The sequence below is a fragment of the Pinus tabuliformis genome, chromosome 8 (genome assembly GCF_031772625.1).
Source record: "Pinus tabuliformis cultivar Carrire ecotype Pingquan chromosome 8, CPIR1, whole genome shotgun sequence".
In the NCBI taxonomy this organism is placed as follows: Eukaryota; Viridiplantae; Streptophyta; class Pinopsida; order Pinales; family Pinaceae; genus Pinus; species Pinus tabuliformis.
Window position 1 is genome coordinate 1,194,974,898 of NC_142294.1, and position 23,269 is coordinate 1,194,998,166.

The 23,269-nt window shown below is 37.3% G+C and overlaps 1 protein-coding gene across 3 annotated transcripts in view; it reads right to left on the bottom strand.

Annotated features, from left to right (window-relative positions):
- Nucleotides 1–4,447: 4,447 nt before the first annotated feature.
- The window catches only part of DGS1 (dgd1 suppressor 1), a 330,562-nt gene continuing 311,740 nt past the window's right edge, over nt 4,448–23,269 (bottom strand). For 2 of the 3 annotated variants that reach the window (XM_089373467.1, XM_089373466.1), the window contains exons 13-14: nt 5,013–5,113; nt 4,448–4,862 (exon numbers count right to left, since the gene is read on the bottom strand). In XM_089373467.1, the coding sequence (XP_089229593.1) occupies nt 4,739–4,862; nt 5,013–5,113 (225 nt within the window). In that variant the 3' untranslated portion in view covers nt 4,448–4,738. Of the gene's footprint in view, nt 4,863–5,012; nt 5,138–23,269 lie in introns of those variants that run through there. The other variant, XM_089373470.1, reaches the window with a different exon arrangement.

Below are 23,269 nucleotides of genomic sequence, written 5' to 3' on the forward strand. Positions count from 1 at the left end.
GATTTATTCCTTGACCATGTACACTTGTATGAATGTCCTTCTTCACCCAATAACTAAGATCCTCGCTATCCCATTGTTTCTTGTGCTCAAAAGATTTGTCTTTTACCTTAGCCTAGCCTTCCTTTTTAAGTTTGAATTATTGACCAAATCCACAACCCTAATCTCCAAAGAAATTGAAAGTTGAGGTTAAATCTCAACATTATTTGAGATCAATGATTGAGATCTAATTCATTAATGCAAATAACCTTTGCATTTCATTTGATTAACTCACTTTTTCTTATAAAAGGAAATTACTTTAATAATTCATTTGATTAAAGTCATTGCGAAGGCTAAGAGACCTTTGTATGGCTTCCACACATTTAGACACTTAGACCTATATGAAAGTACCTATTCAATGCTACTATCATCAACACTTGTTGCAGGAAAAGTAGGTGTCAAAGAAGCTAGTTAGAATTCCATTAGTGGAATAACAAGCACGGTTCTTTGTCACTAATCTCGTTGTCATAGTGGCATTATCTTTGTTGATTTTTATATATTTAGCTTGATTCTTGCTTAAAATATTTGAGCTTCATTTGCATTATTTAATCAATATGTTTATTGTTGAAATTACAACCATTTTAGAGGCCAAAATGATGCAAAGAGTTTTTGTCAACATTAACATTGTAGTAAATGTTGTTATTAACCACAAATGTAATAGCAACTAGGTTTGCACCCTATATTGTAATCCTTTAATTGTTTGTCTTTTTTCCTTTTCTTCTTTGAATAAGTAGAGACCAAGAATTAATAACATTGAAAAATTCACAAAAGAAATAAAGATTATCAACTCACAACTCTTTAGAATAAAATGAGGCACACTTAATAATTGCCATATAGCATTCACACAAGTTGAAAAGGTTATCCACTCAGAATATTAAGAATAATATGAGGTGCATTCTACCACCATCTTTGCCAAAACTCTCATGCTACATGTTCTTCCTACTTGCACCTCCATCACATCACAATCCTAAACACTGTGAAGGTTGTATGAATCAACTTCATATATCTTTGCTAAATTCTTATAAAATCCTTCAACACATCACATTGATTGAATTGTCACAATCCAAACCTTCTATGGGCAGCTATGTTAAATCAAGAAACTTGGGATTTTAAACCTATCCATAGTGACTTTGACATAGTGCGTCCTTGAATGGATTTTCCCTATGACAAATATGTGCGACATGAGTTTTCAATTGGATAATCCCCCCATGGCCAAACTCTACCACATTCTTGCAAAATCAAGACATTTCTTACTCTTCAATCATGATAATAAGGGGCAATCATTTCTTATTTATACTCAAGAGTCCATACAACCAATAGAATAATATGGTTTCTAATATACCCTGCTTCTTAGGAGCAACAATGGTGAAAAGTCATTGCCATCCACCTCCTTGACTTCATTGTCAATGTCCTCTTTTGTATAATCCTACTTCAAAGTGATCTTTGAAGAACCTCCTCCCTTCACTAGGTCAACACTTTTAGAAGGTTGTGGAGATATATGTCCCATGTTCCCCTTTTCTAGTTCAAGCAATCAAATTCAAACACAAGTGCCTCTTTCATTGTTGGTTAATGATCTTGCACAACTAACTCCTTTCGTCCTTAACTTAGATGTGAGTTTTATGGACAGCTTAGTCTCAACAACTTCAAGTGCAAGTGTTAGATCACCTTATCACTATGTATAAATGCAATTCTTAATATTGTGTACAACTACAAATCATGACATTCATAAGTTACCTTCACTTCAAAAACATGACCAAAAATATTGAGATGGTATGATTGCAACTTCAACTATAGGTTGGAGAGCAATGTTAGATAAGCTTAACAACTACAATTCTTGATATGAAATAAAATGTCATCTTCACCTTATTACTATAGGACTACAATTCTTAAGACTATATATGACTATGGATCCCCACACCAAGGTACTATAGCACTATATGACCACAGTTCTTGAGATTATTTAATTGCAACCTCAATTATAGCATAGTGTTTAACTACCATTATAGATACTACACAAAAGTTAAACTTTCAAGCCCCTTAAATATTTTACTCTGGCTACAAAGTTTGTGTCTAATCATGAATTTAATTGGTGAACAACACTTGGTCGTAGATAAAAGAATTTGATTCTAGATCCAAGATGTTCCCACTCTTGAATCTAGTTGTTTGTATTGGATTGGCCATTTTGCATAGTTTTACATGCTGTCTACTTCTAAGAAAACTCAATAGTTGCAGGATGCTTTAGTAATATTTCTTGGACTTAACAAACAAGTATTTTTTTTGGAAGGAACAAATATGTATCTTTTTTTACATAGAATTTGTTTTTATGAATGAAATGTGACCATATTTCTTGATAATGAATAGTGCCATATTTTTACATTTTTTGGAGGCAGTGAATAATTGACATGACAATTGTACATGTAATGTAAACTTATGTTCACTTTTTAATCTTTAGTATATCATAAAATGGTATATTACATGTCTTTTCCTAGATATGTCACACTTATATTGGGCCCTATTACCGATCCAATTAGAAGGGTTGCTAAGGTCTTGGAAACGTGTTGGATGGAAACACATAGTGCAAGGGTCCACTGTCACCTTGATCAAAGCCTCCGCTTTTGAGACCCTGCAACCTACTAAATTTTCAAGGGAGGAGTTCCAAAGCTTACCCCAAACAATTCCAAATAAAATTAGTGCCTTAAAGGGGTCACTTGAAGTGGAGTTAATCTTCCTGGAACTATCTAGCTATAAAAGATGTCATTGTGCAGTGGAAAACTAAACAAAGGATTTTAGAAGTACTGAAAAATAAGAGATATAGAGTGTAAATAATATATTTTGGTCTACAAAAATAATCTAACCAAATCTGCAATTAGATTTCAGCTTAGGCAATTAGTTAGAAAGTTGTAAGTTAAAACATCTTGTAATGTATATCAAACTATAAAGTTTGCAAAAAATGTAGAGACAACAACAAATGAATGAGGAGGATAGTCTTTTATATCAAAATTTGTAACCGCTAGAAAATAGTTAGCTAATGGATACTTTTCAATTCTACTCAAAAGAGTAATTTACTCGTCATTCTCAAGTTGGAAACTTCGTAATTTGTTATAAAATATCACAATAAAATTTTTTAACTACCAACTCAGAGGTCGACTTGACTCAAATTTACCAATTTGGTCCACAAAACCCTTTGTTAATGGTCGGGTATGGTCAAAGGAAAAAATAGTAAAGAAAAGTAGCTCAATGTTCCACTTATTTGTCTTAGAGGAAATTCGACTTGGCCATTTGGAGGAATAATTTGTCTTCAAAGGATTACTTTCATGGTCCATTACTCAACTACTTGATCCAAGAAGTCTCCAACGGCTGGTTAGAACCCCTAACGACTAGTTTGAATTGACTTTTTCTTTTAAAAACTTGAACCTTGAAACTTGGAAACCTGCTTGACCTATTGACCAAGTTGTAACTAGCCACTACCACTTATAATTGGAACACTTAATCATGGCATGGACTTCTCTCATCAAGATGAACAATTTGAAACCAAGCTAACCTTTTGACCATTGAAACCACTTTGCATTGGGAATTGTGTACTACCATGGGAAACATGAAAATTGTCAAAAATGAGATTGCCATGCGTAAGAGTTGTCTAAGGAACACTGCACCAAAGACAAGGCCATCAAAAGGCTCTATAGACCATAGCCATGTGGTGAACACAGGTACACCTTGATGTGGGTTGGACTATTCCATACACGAATGATCACCCCTAGGAAAATAGGCTCATATAAGACCATAAGTCCTCGAGAGAGTTCACCCAAGGCCCTTCAATCTTATACATGACAAGATTAACCCAAAGTGAAACTTCAAGGGACGAACCAAGACAGAAGATACAAACACAAGCCTAGGATACCTAATACAAAACCTTACATGGTTGTTACAATGCTTTGACTTATGACCTTGGACTTATAATGGTGGTGAAATATACTGCAAAAAAAATTATGTACCCCTACTGACATGTTGGTAATAGGCCCCACATGTCCAACTACTATTTCCAAATTACAAAACCTGCCCACTAGTAAACCACCCCCACCTATCTCTTATGACTTGTTTACTCTAACTCTTGTGCATTTGAAGTAAATTAAGTTGCATTTAAACATTAAAAAAAAAAACCATTTCAAATTCAGTTAACCTTGTCAGTCCTTCAGTGCTGCTTCATCTAACAGTCCCCTTCCAAAATCATTGGTATGTTAATGCTATTTGAATGGCTTGTCAGTCCTTCAGTGCTGCTTCATCTAACAGTCCCCTTCCAAAATCATTGGTATGTTAATGCTATTTGAATGGCTTATATTCAGAGATATTGCAAGCCAATTGATTGAGACAGAAGCCAGCAAAGCAAAGAGCTACAAGAAAACTTCATTAGAAATTAAATAAAAAGGGTATACCTAGAGGCAAACTTAATGATCATTAGTTCAGTCTTTTAACATTAATCATACCACGGAAATTTTACTGCTCATCAACTAAAGGAGATATTTTTGTGAATATGAAAATACTAGATAAGTGGCAATCACAAGGATCCTCCATTTGTGTCAGAAAGCGTAGAAGCAAACCGCCAGAATGATCCAAAATTTTGTAACCAGTAATAATTTCGTGAAGGAGAAAGATCAAAACTCATATTGACGAACAATAGAATTGAAGTATTGCTTTCTACAGAACATCACAACAATCCTCTTGACAAAGGAAGGAGGCATTCATATACACGTGTCATTCGGGCTGTGATTGCAAGCTTATAGTGCGCAGCAAGCCTTGGATTTGCCAAATCAAGAATATCTGCACGCAAACTGCAAGAGTACAGAGAAGATCAGGTAACTAACTAAACAGTTAACAACTTCTCTAATATAGTTTCTACCCCTTTCAACAAACAATTTAGAACTAAATATGAAGTATGAAATACTTGAAGTCCCAACAAGAAAATTGAATATTATACAAACCTTTGCCATTCACCAGTTGCGCTTGCATGCCTTTCTGTGGCCTTATACAAGCGGTCAAGTGCATAAAGTATCATTCCAAAAGTCCAGATAGCATTTTCCTCCTGTATGTGGTTTCACGTTCACCACTTGTTATTTCACAAAAATTGAAGGGAAAAATAGAGTATCAATATCCATGGATATATTCAAGTATTAATGAGTTCATATAACCTTTCATTGACCTCTGCATAGAATTTAAGGCATGAACTGGCATTGAATCTATAGGAATTGAAAAAAATTGCAACAGTATACCGTAATGCAGATCTTTGAAATTGCATGACAACCAAGGATAGCTTGTGCAAGGGAGGCGGAAAAAACTCGTTAATGCTAGAAAATCAGGAAAATATAAAGAATAACTAAATCCACATCCTATGGTTACAATTATTTCAAATGTTTTGCATAGTATACATTAATAATATCGATGGCTTATAGCAGTTCGCATAGAATGTTAGAAACCTTTCGTAAAAGTAATCAAAGTTTTCTTCGCCATTTAATGGGTGGATTCAGAACTGCCCATTTATTCTTTGAAAAACTAAAAAAATTAAGATCTCTGTAGGAAGTCAAATATTATTGAAGCAACTCCCACATTAGAAAAAATATTTCAAAAATAATATAAACACGTTTTATGCTGGGTTTTAGAATCTTGGAAACTTGTTAGAGAAACACTGAATAAAGATTGTGATCGCATGAACATTTTCTCGTAAGTACTACAAGGACTGTCAATCGAAGATCTTCCCAGGTCAGATAGTGCAAATATAGAAAAAAAATCAGAATATAAATAAGCAACCCCAGGTATTATTTGAAATCAACTCCTTTTCAATCAGCAAAACTCCAGGAAAACAATGACTTTCTTGTTTTCTATTTAATGCTGACTTATCCATTTATTTTTAATTTTTTACACATTAGACTCGCACCATTCTTTTTCTTTATGCATGCAATAGTTTCATATCTACCGACATGTTATATGCTGTATGCATTTACAGAACTGATTCATCCCATTCAGATTCATAATTATGTTGCAATGGATTCCATATGAATAAAAGACTTTAAAATCTTTCCGCTGCCTATGAACCATCTGTATGTTGATGCAGAATGTGAGTGTGTGGGACCCTTTCCTTTAGTTTGTATAATTATACACTGGCACGGTAAGTTGCATGAAGAAAAGGTATAGAATGTAAATACTAACTACCAAACATTCATGTAGAAACCAAGTGCATGAATTTCAAATATCTTCACATCTATTTGAATAGCTTAATGTTACTAAATCAACAAGTAGAAACTATTAATACATGACCTGTAAAACTTACTCAATTTTATGAAATTGCCAAGGGAACCAGGGAGTTACTAGCAATCTTGCACTACTCGGACTTGTATAAGACTCGTCTAGCTATTGACTCAGCGACTCGTATAAGAATTGGGAATGATTCGTATAAGACTCAACAAAATATAGAAAAAAACTTAAAATATGATAAATTTTAAACAAAAAAAGAAATTGACATTTCCAATCCTTATAAGTTATAAAACCACAATATATACAATAATTCATAACATCATCTCATACTATGATAGTACAACACAACATATTCGATTTTTGTAAGCAAAAAAATTAGATAGTGAATAGGAAAAAGAATCATGATTCCATAATCAAAATAAATAATGGCAGCAAGTTCAAAATTCAGATACATGTCATAAATGATAAGTCATAGTCTCATAACAATCTTGAGTCTCATGCATGGCTATGCCTAGAATAAGCCCTCGAGGAGCTAGTGCCAACATGGGAAGCCTGAAGCAACTGTGAGATAGGTGTATTTGTTGTTTCCATTTGAGATGGAAAACTAGAGAGATCCTCAGTCTCTTCATCAAGCCAACTCAAATCAAGGGACTCCTCCATAACCCAATTAGACTCTAAATCAATACTATCCAATAAAATTGGATCTAGATCCTTTGGTTGTTGTTGTTTTGTGGCTGGGAAACTCAACCACAAGGCCTAATTTTCTTTTTTTAACTGAATAAATAAATAAAATAAAAACAAACAAACAAAAGTTCGAAATAAATAATCAAACATCATGAAGCCTACCTGGTTGTGATGAAGTTGGGTCTAATGAAGCCTCCTTTAACTTCCTTCAGCCTCCCGCAAGAGCTTCTTCACTATGCAATGGAGTCGCTCAAATCCTTCAGTTAACACTCAATGAATGAGAAATGAGAGGGAGGGAGGTGCTTATAAAGCATTTCCTTCCCCCCAATTTCCGTTTTCCTCCACCAAATCTAAAAGAAACAAAGAAAAATTTATAAAAATCAAATTTCAATCCGTGTTGGTCCGCCACAATTTTGATACAAGTCTTATGAGGATCTTATGCAGGTCCATGGGTCTTGAAGAGTTTGGATGAGTCTTGGAGGGTCTGAGTCTTACGAAAGGGTCTTGGCCTCTAGACTCGTTTTGGCATTTGACTTGCGAAGATTAGGGAGTCTTATAAGGGTTGTGCTTCACTGGTTACTAGTAACGTCCACAGTTTGTTTTCAATGAGCTATTAGGACCCCAAATTCTTAGCATTGATGTTGTGAGCCAAACTTAGAATCTGATTATTTTTCTTTTGAACATCTAAAAAATTAATTGAACTGAGAGATGTTCCACAACTCAGTATGGGGGAGATGTTGAGGCATAACGTAAGTATGTCAACATTTTTTAAATGTCGAGAAAAATATATATAGAAAAGATAAAACAAAATTAAATGTCAACTTCATATGTTTTAATTAACATTGGAATTAAACATATATATATGTAAAATGTAATGTAAAATGCAATGCAAGATATAAAATGTAAGACACAGAGCTACCAATTTGGTCAAAAGAGATTGGTCTATCTATAATGTAAAGTTAACATATTATTGTTTCTTTAACAGATTATTTCTTTATATATTGTTATTGGTGTAATAACTAGCCTAAATCCATCATAACCCCAGATTTATTAAGCAATGACAAGAATCAAATCACTTGAGGTGTAAACCTCTTTTTTGAGTGCAAAATTGAGGAAAGGTTTGCACCTTGAGAGATTTGATCTCTTGGCGCTTGATAGATCCATGGTTAAGATGGATCTAGGCTAGTAGGTACTAACAAAAACAAAACACACTGGTAATTGTAAAAAACCGCAACAACAAATTCAACACTAATAATAGAGGGAAAAACTAATAATAGTTACGAATTACAGTGCATAAATGTTGAAATCCTCAACACATAATTCTGGATATTTCCTGAGAAGGTAGAGGTTTCCACTCAAGCCAAATCCAAGAAAGTTTGGATGCTACTTTTCACCACAAATAGTGTCTTTAGACTACCACATTAGTAGACTTCACACAAAAACCTTACTCTAATGCCTAAGAGTTTTTTATGAATAAAATCACCTACTTTTGTTTAATTACCTCTTTTATGTGGGATAATTAGCACTCTTTTCATTAACTAAAAGACTAAGTCACCTGACACGGGGATTCGGGATTCGATAGATATGGAGATTCGAGTGTCAGATATGGACACGTTGATCCCTCAAAATAGGACACATTCAAATACGTATATATATATATATATTTCTTACACATTCTCATTCATGATACAAATTCATTGATTCAAACATAGATCTTCATCTAGATGTAAGTTTTACAAAGTAACATTATGCATACAAAATTACAAATACAATTGTGACATAAATGATAAATCATAAATTATAATACATATTCAATTCATCAATGATCCAATAAGAGAGACAAGATAGTGAGATAAAGATGCTATAGTTTTCTCATTAAGTCATCAAAATCAAAATGTGTTACTGTTTACATAGGTAGTGCAATGCCAATGGCAAATAGAAATAGCAAATACAAAACAACTAAAACTACAAGTCTACAAGTATACAAGCCTCAAGGCAGTAGGTAGCTCATGACTCATGAGTCATCAATCCTCATAGCCATAATCAAATCAGCATCAGTGTCCTTAGCATCATGGTCACCATTGCTCTCCTCTGCTACATCCTCCTCCTCTGTATCCAAAGTCATCTCTGCATCTGTTGGTTGTTGTTTTCTGGTAGCATTGGATGTGCTCTGAGTCTCAAATTTTGCAGGGAGGCTTAGGCACATGTATTCCAAAGAACCCAGAAAGCGGTTTGGGAAATTCCACCCAGAGACAGTTTTATTAAAATAATTAATTATTTTTAATGGGACCCTAACTCTAAACTTAGGAAAATAAAATAATTAATGGGTATTAATCTAATTGTGGGTGTAACTTCTATAAGAAGACGAGGATCAAGCATAAATGATCTTCGCCATTGATTAGCTTTTAATCTGGGTCGTTGAATGTCAATAAGGAGATTATTAAGGAGGCTTGAGGGTCATTTGGAAAGACACACAGAGTGAGTTTAGAAGTTCGATTTTCTAAAGCAGAGCAGTTGCCGAGAGAATATCAATAGTGAGCTTTTGTAGTGAGGGGCAGGGATAGTTTGGTTGGAGAGTCTTCACCTGAGCCAGGATATGCAGCAGAGAGGCAGAGAGACACTAGAAGGAGGCAGTGCAATACCAGGGAGGGGTTGACGCTGAGCCAGAAGGGCTCACGCATAGTTTGATGCTGAGCCAGAAGGGTTCACACAGAAGCAGTGCAGTTCTCCAAGCAGAAGTCCGAATTTGCTGAGAGAGCTGACATTTCTAAGTCGGGAGGGCTGGAAGCTGCTCCAGAAGGCAAATCGATCCATAGTTGAGCTGACGCAGAGCCTTTGAGGCTGACACAGGGGCAGCGCAAAAATAGTCGGGGACACGTTGGTTCAGTTGCCGGATCAACTGAGACTTGCCAAGTAGAGTGAGGTAATCTCACAAATTTCTTCTGCCAGTTGTATTTCTCTGTAACTGGAATGTTGGGAGGGCATTTAGAGTTGTATTCAGGAAACTACTGCATAATAATAAAAACCCTCGAATCTACTGCATCGGTTTTCCCGCATTGGGTTTTTTCGAGGACATTTGTCCAAAAATTACTGTGCCATTTGTGTGTATCTTTTTCTATTGTTCAGTTTCTTGTTTCAGCATATAAATTTAAATGGTGTAGGCTGTAGTGTATGTATTTCGATGTTTGTTGTAGGAAACTACAAATAGCTTGTTCATGTAAATCTAACAAGTAGGAGAAATATCCTCAGTTGCTACAGTAGGGATTTTGAGTTTAGGAATTTTCACTTGGTATCAGAGCAAGTGCAGGTGAAGCAAGAAGAACAGTGCCAGAGAACCCAGCACTGAGCAGAAAAGGTGGAAAAAGTTGCAGGAGGCAGTTGTTCGAATCCCCAGATGGGTTTGCGTAGTCCTGGCCAGAGGGCTGAATTTCAAGGTAGTCTCTCTTTGAGTGAGTCGACAAAGAGAAGGGCTTCCAGATCGAAATTTTGTTGTGGCAAAGGGAGCAGCGTTGAAGCCTCGGCGTGAGGAGGAGCTGGTGGGAAGCATTTTTTCTGTAGGTCGTTTTGCTGGGCAGAAAGACATCAGAAGAGAGGAGAAGCACAGTGAGGGAATTTTTTCTCAGAAGACTTCTCGCCAAGAAGTTCGTTTTCTTATTCGTTGAGCAGCAGCAATAAGAAGAGGAGCAGTTCAACAGTTTTCATGGCAGAAATGGCAACCAGTGGCTTGAGAGATCAGGATAGGTTGGATGGGGCATCCAACTACATCATCTAGAAGGCGAGAATGTCATTCCTTCTAGATGAGCATGCTCTCAAGACATGTCAACATTGTGGCGACTATGCCTGCAGATGCAGATCCGCTGAAGAAGTAGAAAGCAGAAATGGTGAAGGCAAAGAGAATGATCCTCGATGGAGTGAAGAATCATGTACTCTGTCACATCACTAGCAGAGGGACTGCTAAGGAGATGTGGCATGCGTTGTCTACACTGTATCAAGGATCTTCCGAATAGTGGAAGATGTGCCTTAAAAAGAAACTAAGATTTGCTCAGATGCAGGAGGGGGAACGTGTGGACCATTCCTCACGAAGCTTCAGGACACCCGAGATGAGTTATCAGTTGTGGGGTCTACACCTCAAGATTCCGAGTTGGTTAGATTGCCCCTCAATTTTGTCTCAAATGACTGGCAAGTCTTTGTCCAGAGTATCCTGGGTAGGGTGACTTTGCCGAATTGGGATGAGATGTGGGCAACTCTTAAGCAAGAGGAGCTGAGGAGAGATCTAGTCAAGTGTAAGCTTGACGAAAGCAGTAGCAATTGGTCGAAGCCCAAGGAGGAGGAGGAGAATGTAGCCCTTGCATCGAAGGGGCAGCAAGAGCAGTGGAGACGTAAGAAGGACGTCTCGAAGATAAAGTGCTTCAGGTGTGGTGAGATGGGTCACTACACAACACAACGTCCTCTCAGAAAGAAGGACAAAGATGAGAAGCATGATCCGAAGGCCACACCTGCGAAGATCAAAGAGGAAGAATTTGCCATGACAACCGAGATACATCCAGGAGGGAGGGAGGCTGATTTGCAATTGTAGTTCGAAGGAGCTACAGATGGGCAGGATCCTTGAGGAACCCACCTCTTGGATCAATTCATTTGTACAGGAGCCCAAATCAGAAGTAGCAAGATGGACTAGCGTCAGATGGTGCTGAGGAGTGTCGGAGAGACAGTTACAACGCCTAAGACCACCAGAGACTGAACAACGCAGAGCAGAGTTGGCAACAGTGCAGATGGCATAGAGCAGAGGTCAACAGCAGCGCAGAAGATTCAAAGGGTCAGCACAGAGACTAGCAGCAGTCAGGCTCCAACATTCACATGGTATCATACTGAACAGAGTTAGTTCACTAATTTGGGATGTTTTTCCGTTGCTGATGCAATAGCAGCAGCAGTTTGCAGTGCAGAGGCAGTTGACAGTGCCAGTGGCAGTGGCAACATGCATGCAGAATTTCACAGGGAGTTGCAGTACGGATGCATTATTGACAGTTGTAGGGTCAGTAGCAATATAGATGCAGCATTTGTGCAGTGGTTGGTGGACAACATGTCGAACATCAGCAGTGGAGAAGAAAATGTTACAGAACAAAGTGATGCTTCAGCAAGTTGCATTGCTAGAGTACATTCCTTGCTAAGAGGGAGTGCTGATTTCTGGTAGCATCGGATGTGCTCTAGGCTTAGGCACATGTATTCCAAAGAACCCAGAAAGCATTTTGGGAAAATCCACCCAGAGACAGTTTTATTAAAATAATTAATTATTTTTAATGGGACCCTAAGTCTATACTTAGGAGAATAAAATAATTAATGGGTATTAATCTAACTATGGGTGTAACTTCTAGAAGAATACGAGGATCAAGCAGAAATAATCTTAGCCATTGATTAGCTTCTAATCTAGGTCGTTGAATGTCAATGAGGAGATTATTTAAGGAGGCTTGAGGGTCATTTGGAAAGACACACAGAGTGAGTTCAAAAGTTCGATTTTCTGAAGCAGAGCAGCTGTTGGGAGAATATCGATAGTGAGCTTTTGTAGTGAGGGGCAAGGATAGTTTGGTTGGAGAGTCTTCTCTTGAGCCAGGATATGCAGCAGAGAGGCAGAGAGACACCAGAAGGAGGCAACGCATTACCTAGGCAGGGTTGACACTGAGCCAGAAGGGCTCACACAGAAGCAGCGCAATTCTCCAAGCAGAAGTCCAAATTTGTTGAGGGAGTTGACATTTCTGAGTCGGGACGGCTGGAAACTACTCCAGAAGGAAAATTGATCCCCAGTTGAGCTGATGCAGAGCCTTTGAGGCTAACGCAGGTCCCACACAGGGGCAACGCAAAAATGGTCAAGGACACGTTGGTTCACCTGTCAGATTAGTTGAGACTTGCTGGGTACAGTGAGGTAATCTCACAAATTTCTTCTACCAGTTGTATTTCTCTGTAACTGGATTGTCGGGAGGGCATCCAGAGTTGTATTCAGGAAACTACTGCATAATAATAAAAACCCTCAGATCTGTTGCACCGGTTTTCCCGCATTGGGTCTTTCTAGGGACATTTGTCCAAAATAACTGTGTCATTTGTGTGTATCTTTTTCTATTGTTCAGTTTCTTGTTTCGACATATAAATTTAAATGGTGTAGGCTACGGTGTATGGATTTCGATGTTTGTCGTAGGAAACTGCAAATAACTTATTCATGTAAATCTAACAAGTAGGAGAAATATCATCAGTTGCTGCAATAGGGATTCCGGGTTTAGGAATTTTCACACTGGCGTGGAGGATGACCCCTCTATAGTATCACCATCATCAAATCTGACAGGCTCTAGCACTGCATCATTATGATCCAAGTTGGCCAATGCCAACTCAACACTGTTATCCATACCCATATCATCGGGAAAGACATCCCACATCTTTGTCTTTCCCTTCAACCACTCATCCCTCTGCCTGTAAATATGACGAAGGTTGGTGTGCACATACACCATTATCTCTGCCCTAGACTGCTCAAGCCTGCTCTTCTTGACACTATACAAATTCCCATATGTGCTCCAATTCCTCTCGCAACAAGAGGATGAAGTCACCTCAGAGAGGAGCCTCATGGCTAACTGTTGTAGAGGAGGGCTTGTTGCCCCATGATTTGCCCACCAAAAATAGGGCTTCTTAGCCCCACTGTCTCTAATCAAATTATATCCTGCAAATCAACCAGTGCTAGTGGAAAACTCCGCAAAGGCATCCTCCACCTCATCAAGGGATGCTCGATCTTGAAAAACCCGCTTGAATGCATCTTTCCTCCCCTGCGAGATTTCACCATCCATGTAAGGAGGGAATATGCGGGAAGGTCCACCATTCAGCGACTCATTGTTGTAGCATTTTGGGTTCAATGAGTCAACCAAACAATGTAAAGGTGTGCAATTCTTGTCCCATCTGCTGACAAGAATATCCTTAATAGTGGTGAAGAAGACCTTTGATGATGTCTCATACTCAGGGCACTCACTCTGTAAAATAATGCTCCTCACAGACTCAATCATGGAATCCCATCTCTCATAAACCTATCCTAGGATGGGTTGGTCTGTATCTACAAATCAAAGCAAAGAAATGATAGGGTCCATGATCTAAATAAGTAGATCTACCCTCTCTCACCAAGCATCATCTAACAATGTGTCCTTCACTCTTTTAGAGGCTACTTGATCTGTCTTTCTCCAAAAGACGAAAACTTTGAAATAACCATGGCCCCAGAGCGGTCTTGACCTCCCTCAACCTCTTCAACATGATAAATGAAGAGGTAAACCATGTATCCGCAATCTTCAACAATGATAGATTGTTGTACTCCTTGTAGATAGTGAGGCCATTTGTATGATTTTGTACAAAGTTACGGATATGTCGTTCATCCTCAATAATGTTACCAATCCAAAGCACATCAGAAGCAACAAATTTTAGTGCTAAGTTCAATTAATGGACAATGCAAGGTCTCCAAAACACTTATGGATATTTAGCTTCCACAATCATGCCAACAACCTTGCAAACAAGTGCATTATCTGTAATGATTTGCACACAAGAATCAACACCTACATCTTCAATACCTTTAATAAACAACTCACCCATATATTGTGCATCCTTGCATTGTCCAAGTGCATCCACTGCTTTCAAGAAATCTGGACCATTCAAGGAAGACACCATGAAGTTGATGAGTGGGTGTCATGCTAGATCTGTCCATCCATCAAAAACAATGCTAACCCCAGATGTTGGCCATCATGCTTTAATAGGCTCAAGCATTTTTCCACCTATTTTTTTTCCTTCATCAACAATGTGGTTCTAAGCTTCTCTGGCCCAAGAGGCACATACCCTAATGGAGCCCCTTGAGTTAGAGCTGGGCACATCTCAATAAATAGAGGTGAGCGTGCAACATTAAAGGATATGATGTTTTGATAGGAAAAAAAAGGCAATGGTGAGATCAAGCTCTTCCTATTTCTCATTCTGAAAACTCTTGTCCATTAGACCAAGTGAAATTGTCTTTATTTTTGCTGCTTGTCCCCCGCCAGAACTCTCAAATGGGAATTTGTTGTTGCTTTTCCTCAAGAACGGAAGGAGTCATCATTCTTTTCTTCTTTTTTTTTGTAGCCACATTTGCTATACCAACATTGGACTCTATTAGCATTTCTTTCCTCTTTGGTAAAAACACATTTGTACAAGGTCCAATTCCACAACCTGGTAAAGCCAACAAATGACCTTTCACACGGAAATATGTACTCATGAAAGTATTGTGGCAATAGCTGCATTTCCAACTCACATTGCCTCCTCCATTTTTTTTTTGGGTGGCCCTTGCTCTCTTGTAACATATTTCCACAAGGGATATTTGTTTCCTTGAGGAGGAAGTCTTCCCTCAACATTTGAAGTTGTTGTTGCAACCCTACTTGCAATAGAGGGAACACTCGCAGACCTTGATGAAATTGGGAGAGGAGGGGCATCTCCAATGTACACATTCTTCCCCTCCTTTGCCCCTTCCCTGTTGCCCTTAATTGAGCCATGAATGTTGTTAAAAACAAAAAACAAAAAATGCACAAAATTTGTAAAAGAAATGCACATGCAAACTACTGTAATAAATGCAAAAAAAAGAGAGAAAATGCACTTACTTGTTGCTTGAATCTCCTTGAAAATCCTCCCACACCCTTTGCTCTTTGCTCCCAAACACCCACAGCAAACCCACATCAAACTAAACAAGTGAATGTACAAATAGAAAGGCGAAAATTGTCTTTATAACGTCGCACGACATCCCTTTTTCCGGATTCGAATCCAAAAATTAGGATTCATCGTGTCCAATCAGGACACGATCCAAATTCGATCGTGTCCCAATCAGACACGATGAATACCGATTTTTGGATCCGAATCGTCTCCGATTTGCTGGATTCGGGACACGACGGACCTGGGGGACGAATCTAGTTTCATCGCTGATAGAAGGAACAATTTGTTGTCTAACTCTTTTCATTTATTCACGATTTTCTTCGATAATCACATTGACTAATAGAAATAGACTTACATTTCAGGGTTACTACAAAAGTGATTGCACCATCCTTTGAGGTGCTTCATGTGATGTGTGGTGCACGATGTGTTGATTACCTATTGGTTGACTGTGATGAACATGTACATGGGAGTTAGCTTGCTCATTCTTCCCCATATCTTGTCTTAATGTTTGTGTATCATTCTTCCTTAGAGCAATGTAGACACATGTGGCTTGGTGGTTTTCTTGACAAGGTGTGCACATTGAGGTTGGTTGTTCACTGCGAAGGACAACTTACCTTTGAGGAGTGTTAATTATCATGGAGGAGGTTGTTGTGCCTTAGATGGCATGGGAACACTTGGTTGCTTCCATGGAGGATTATACTTGACTTAAGCATGCTTGGATTGAAGTGATCATGTAGGTGTGGTAAACCCTAAGGTGCACATGGCTTAGGAGGGAATGTTGGAGGCTAGAGCATTTGAGGCTTGAGGAGGTGGAGCATTTGAACTTCCTTTAGAAGCATCCAACCTTGGAGCATTGCTTGTTGGATGTAATCACACTGGAGCTTGACATGTGTCAACTAGAGATGAAACACTCTACATGTACCCTTATTTAGTGATTAGATAGGTTTATTTTTGTGGACTTGATCCATTTTATGATCATTGACCTCCCTCACCTTCCAAATAAATAAAGGAGAAGAGAGTCCTTTTATCACTTGTACCTATTCACCCATGTAATCACATACTTGTGTTTGAGATGTGAGAGCTAGAGTGAACTCTCTTTGTAGTCTTCTACATCCGTATTATCTCTCTTTGCCTTGAGCACTAGGATTCTTGAGAAAATTCAAGGGAAAGTTATTGTTCATCTTTTTCCGTAATGAGACAAAGAGGGCTAGGGTTTGTGATTAACCCTAGAAGAACAAAAAAAACATTTGCTTTTGTAGCTCTTATGAGAAAAGAACTCTCATTTCATGGCATTTGGAATCCTTAGTGTTACTTAGTGTGCTTGTTGTGCAGAAGGTAGGAGAATACAATCTTGTGCACTTGTGTAATACAAGTGTGATAAAAGTCACCAAGAGTAGTTCCCAATCCACAGTGCTCTTCCCCATTGTTAGGTCCCTATACTACTAGTGTAACCCCTTATTGTTATTAGTACAACCCCCTTATTATATTGTTGTGCCCATGTAGTCCCCACATTGTTATTATTCTGCCCCATAGAAGCCCACTATTGTTATTATTGTGCCCTTACATTATTATTGTTATGTCCGCTCTGACTATATTATGACCCCTTAGACTCCTATATATAGAAAGGAGGTCTTGTCATTTGTATCATCCAAGAATTGTTCATTTGTGTAATGTAAAGGAGGTCGCCCCCTCGACGAGGCTTATTTCTAAGACGTTCATCTATCTTTTCTATCTTTTTGTGAGCTGGTTTTGGTATCAGAGCTTTGGATTATAGGGTTTCGCTGCTCCAAACAGGTCATCGTGGTATTTTCGCTATAACTTTTTTCTGCGACGTTTCAGAAGCTAAAAAAAAAAATCCTTTGAGAAAAAATCTTGTTAAATGGTGCGTCCGAATTTCAGATCTTGTCTCACTATATTTTTGGAGATATGATATGAGGAAGTTAGGGTTTTTGCAAGCTCTAGAATTTCATCTAAAACAAGGCATCGTGGTATTTTCGCTATAACCTTTTCGCTACGAAGTTTCAGAAGCTAAAGCAAAAACCCATTTGAGAAGAAATCGCTCTGAATCTCAGGTCCAAATTTCAGATTTTGTATCCCTATATTTTCAGATATATGATCCGAGGAAGTTAGGGTTTTTGCAGACTCCTGAATTACATCCTAAACAGGTGACCTTGGGAAAAACATCATAACTTTATATCTGAGCAACAAATTGAAATTTCGTAAGAAGTTACAGAAAGAGAACGGATTGTAGTTTTTTGTGCATAGTTTCAGATCCGAAGGTCGAAACGGTGACATGGCACGTCATACAAGTTCGCTCTACTGAAACATTATATAATCAAGTCATCTTAGGAGATTGGGCATAACTCTTTCTTGGAGAATCAAATTCTGATCAGACTCACGGGATTAGAAAGAGGCCTCAGAGGGCTACTGCAGGAGGCAATTTTAGAACTTTGAGATCTAAAATTTCAGAGTTACAGTCATTTCAAGATCGAGCTCCTGAAATCAAGAAAAGGCGATATGAGGAAGTTTGATTGAAAGGATCCAGTAAATTGGATACTATAGATGGAGAAATATTTTGATCTACATGGTGTACCTTTGTTACAAAAGGTATGTATTGCATCTTCATATTTAGAACCAGATCAATTTTTATGGTATAAAGGGCTTTGTTCTCGTAAACAACTTGTTACATGGTCAATTTTCACGGAGGAAATGATAGCACATTATGCAGATACAAAGAGCAACACCACAACAATTGAAAGAAAAAAGAGAAAAAGGGCTTTGTTACAAAGTGGAATGCAATTTATGGCAACAAGGAAGTCTACCCCTCACAACTATAAAGATGGAAGTGTTGTTTCTTCTAGCCTTCCATAACCTACAAGGGTTACACCACAACAATTGGAAGAAAAAAGAGAAAAAGGACTTTGTTACAATTATGATAACAAATACATTAAAGTTCATAAGTGTGCTGAAAAGAAATTATTTTACATTGATTGTGGAAAGGAGGAAGAAAAGGATCAAGAAAGGTCAAAAAAAGAGCATATACACCAGGAACCAACCCCAGAGAAAGAAGAAATGAATCTGACCATATCTTGTAAAGCATTGGAAAGAATTACCACTCCTAAAACTCTCAAGATAGAAGGACATATCAAGAAGAAAGAGGTTCAAGAAGTGAAAGATCACATCGACAAAGAAGAAACGAATCCGACCATATCTTGTAATGCATTGGACGGAATTACCACTCCTCAAACTATCAATATAGAAGAACATATCAAGAAGAAAAATGTTCAAGAATTGAAAGATCACATCGAGTCTTAAGAAATCAATCCGACCATATCTTGTAATGCATTGGAAGAAATTACCACTCCTCAAACTATCAAGATAGAAGGACGTATCAAGAAGAAAAAGGTACGAGTGTTGATTGATGCAGGCAGTACTCATAATTTTATTGATTGTAAGATAGCCAAGGAATTGAATTGCTTCCTATATCCAGCACCGGAGTGTCAAGTGATGGTTGCAAGTGGAGGAACCATAAATTGCTCTGGAAAGTGCAATAATATCAAGCTATCCATGGGAGAATATGTATTGAATAGCCCAATGCTTTCCATTCCAATGGGTGGTGCTGATGTTTTAGTAGGAGTACAATGGCTACAATCTTTGGGTATGATAGCTTTTAATTTTCAACAACTTTTCTTGAAAAAAAATTTGGGAAGGAAAGGAAGATGAATTGAGCGGTATCAAATGAAAACCTGGAAAGATAATCAACTCTAACAACATGACAAAGCTTCTAAATAAAGAAGAATGGGGTGTAATTGCACAATTATGTTCGCTAGAGGATCCCACATCAAAATCATGTATTTATCCAGATCTCCAAAATGTTTTGGACAATCATTGCAAGGTATTTGAGACTCTCAAAGGCCTCCCACCTATTCGTGATCATGATCATGCTATTCATTTGATTCCACGAAGTGTTCCTCCAAACATCAGGCCTTACATATATCCATATGCCCAAAGGAGTGAGAACTCATTCAAAAGTTGCAGAAGATCCCAGTTCAAATAGTATTACGAGAACTTGACAAGGAAGGAAAAATCATATTGGAACCTGAAGCAATCACAGAACCGAGAAATCAAAAGCTACAAAATAGATCAATTTCAAAGTATCTTATCAAGTGGAAGAACTTACTGGCTGAAGATTCCACATGGAAGGACAAGAATTTATACAAAAGCATGAAGAACTACTCAAGCGTTGAGGACAACACTTTTTGAAGAAGAGGGGCATGTTAGGTCCCTATACTACTAGTGTAACCCCTTATTGTTATTAGTACAACCCCCTTATTATATTGTTGTGCCCATGTAGTCCCCACATTGTTATTATTGTGCCCAATAGAAGCCCACTATTGTTATTATTGTGCCCTTACATTATTATTGTTATGTCGCCTCTGATTATATTATGACCCCTTAGACTCCTATATATAGAAAGGAGGTCTTGTCATTTGTATCATCCAAAGATTGTTCATTTGTGTAATGTAAAGGAGGTTGCCCCCTCGAAGAGGCTTATTTCTAAGACATTCATCTATCTTTTCTATCTTTTTGAGAGCTAGTTTCATAACACCCATCATCCTACACAACCCAAGGAATCAAATCCCCTTCTCTACTCAACAAACCCTCAAGTTATCTAACTTCCCTCCAAGGATCCTGTTGTCGCTCAAATTGTACAGGCACTGCGACAACCACTCAAGGTGGGGGTTGTCACTCTAATCCCGGCCCACTCCATTCTAGTTGTCTCCCAGTAGTAGGCTATGGGGGGTAGTCCCTATGGAATGAGGTAAAGGAAAACAAGTTGGAAACCAACTTGTTTAAGAGACACAGATGAGAGGCCTAGTTACTTGGTTAAATTTAGCAAGATTAATTATTAGATTAGATTTTAAGTATGAGACCAGTGCCTTAATGGAGTCACAATTCTTGCTTATGGTAATTTGAAACCAAGTGACCAGATGGACACTCGCTGCTTGAATGATTAACTATCCTATATGATGTGCAAGTCCTAGGATCAATATGATATGTCGTGATCTTGGTTTATTTTAATTATATGCCTAGTCTAAGTATGGTCTTCGTTTAACTATTTTGAAGTTGAGCTCCAAGATAATTTGTGGGAAGGAAGCCAACAGGAAGCACGTTAGGACATGAATAACGATACCTTTTGTTGTGTTCATATCACCTGATGTCTCCGGCATTGCAGAGATTGTGGCTCTGACAACTACAAGGTCACTGTGTTAACCACCGAAGAGTTCCCAAGCCGCTCAAGTTATGTGATAAGGGTTGCCCTAGATTTCTATCAACCTAGCTTATGCTACGAGGTAAGTTTTAATGCAATCTAGGCCTAGGATGCTTATGCAAGAGATTATGAGTGAGATTATCTTGAATTAAGATTGTTTATGTTACTTAAGTACTTAGTGTGAATTAGCTTATAGCGAGAGTACTTAACAATGATGAGATGACAAACTTGAACAAGATAAATTGCTTTAGAGACACCAGTGCAAAGCTTCAACAAATTCTCACAAGTTGTAAAATTCCAATTTTTCAACAATGTTCAATACCACTTTAAGATAAACTAATCACCATTCAAGATAGCCAAATGAAAATTGAGATGCCAAGATTTAGAGTGATTACCAAAGATATAGATGCCAATTAAGTTCCAATTATCACAGGATTAGATCTAGAGCTTAAATGTAGGAATGCCTTAGGTGCCAAATTCCAGAAATCTTACAAACTTAGAGTAAACCACACAAGTGTCAAATCTCAACAGTTAAATCAGCAGTAGTCCTTCAGAAAATTTCAACACTTATTAATATTATGACAGCAGTAGAAAAATCACTCTAAATTATAAAATTTGCCCAACATATGAAATACAAAACTTTCCAATGCCCAGCAGAGATAAATTTGTGTGTCTAGCTTACTTTACAAAGATGTATTCAGTAATATTTGAGACCTGTGATAAGTTATTATAATAGTAAATTGGCCCACAAATCAGCAAGCTAGAGATGTCAGAAACAATGCCCAATATACCCAAAAATAGTAAAATTCACCCAATTTGAAACAAAGAAACATTAGGGTTTTTAAAGTGTGATTATGAAAATTCCAAATCTGATCTATTTACTACAACAGTGAATAATTGACAGATCAGCAAGCTAATGCAATTAAAATCGATGCCAAAACTGCCTAGAAATAGAAAAATTTACTGGAAATTGAAAATTTCAAGTTTTAGACCCTTATTAAGTGTATGCTTCAAAAATTTCAGATATGAAAACTTCAATTATGCAGTAAATTCCAGCAAGCATAAAAGTTAGATCTAGGCTAGATCTGAGATGTCCAAGAGGTCAAAATTTATGAAAATGAAGATTTTGCAATTTTAAACAATTTTGAGTCTAGCAAGTGATTTTAGGGCTTAATTGTTATTGATTTTAATGTTGTAATAAATCAGAGATAAAACTAGGGTTTAGAGGTCAAACCCTAGGCCCAAGGCCTTGATGATTACTTGCCCAAATTTGCCAAAATTTCTCCAATGTACTTGGCACCTGAAAACACAAGATTTGAGCCAAAATTGCTGCAAAACAAATTGTTAGAGATAAAATGTCAATCCTTTGAAGAAACCCTTGTTTGCAATGAGATTTAGCTCTTGTAGGGCTTATGGCCTTCTTAATGCTTGCAAAATAGATCCCAAACACTAGCTTTTTAAGTTGGGTAAGGGCTAGGGCCTTCAGAAAATGGGTTTTTTCCCCGATTTGAAAATAAGCAACTTACAAAAATAGCCTGAAAACCCTAGACGTCTAGGGTTTCTAAGGTCTCCAATGTCAATTTATTCCTCAATCTTGAAACGAATTTAGAATGGAAACCCAAATAACCAATATAACAAAAAAAAAATAAAGACCCCAAATACTGTACAAAAGTTCAAAACCCCAAATATATACAAAAATACTAAAAATTCTCAAAACCCAAGCTAGAAAAAATAATTTACAGGTTAGATCTACAAATTATTCACAAGAACTACAAATATACAAGGGTTTTAAAAATTTTAAATTTTTTGAGAAAAATATTTTTATGGAGTTTTTTCCTTTGAAGAATGGCTAAAAATATTTTAGAAACCCCAATGTATACTATAGCCTTAGCGAAGATTTAATCCACCATATAAAATTTGGAATCTAGGCAACAATGATTCTTGCCCAAGTTTGTGAACTTGGAGAACAAGGACTGAAGTACCTGTAGTCAACACATACCACAAATCAATAAGCAAGAAAACTTTGAATTCATCCCAAAGTCTTTATTATGGTTTTAAAAATAGTTCCCAGCAGGACATTAGTTACAAAGCTTTTTCAGCAGAATTTTTCTAACCAAAGATAAAGATGCTAGAGACTCAAATGACTCTCTAATTTATAGATAAATCCTCCAAATGGAAAAATAACGGCTAGTTTCTTTGACCTTTGTCAAAATAATCTTAGTCGTTGATAAACACTTCAAGATTTTTTAATCTTGGCCCTTGATTTTTTATTTTTGAGGAATTTTCGAATTAATCATTTAATTCCATTTTAATTAGCTCAAAATTAATTATTTTGAGCTAATTTCCTAA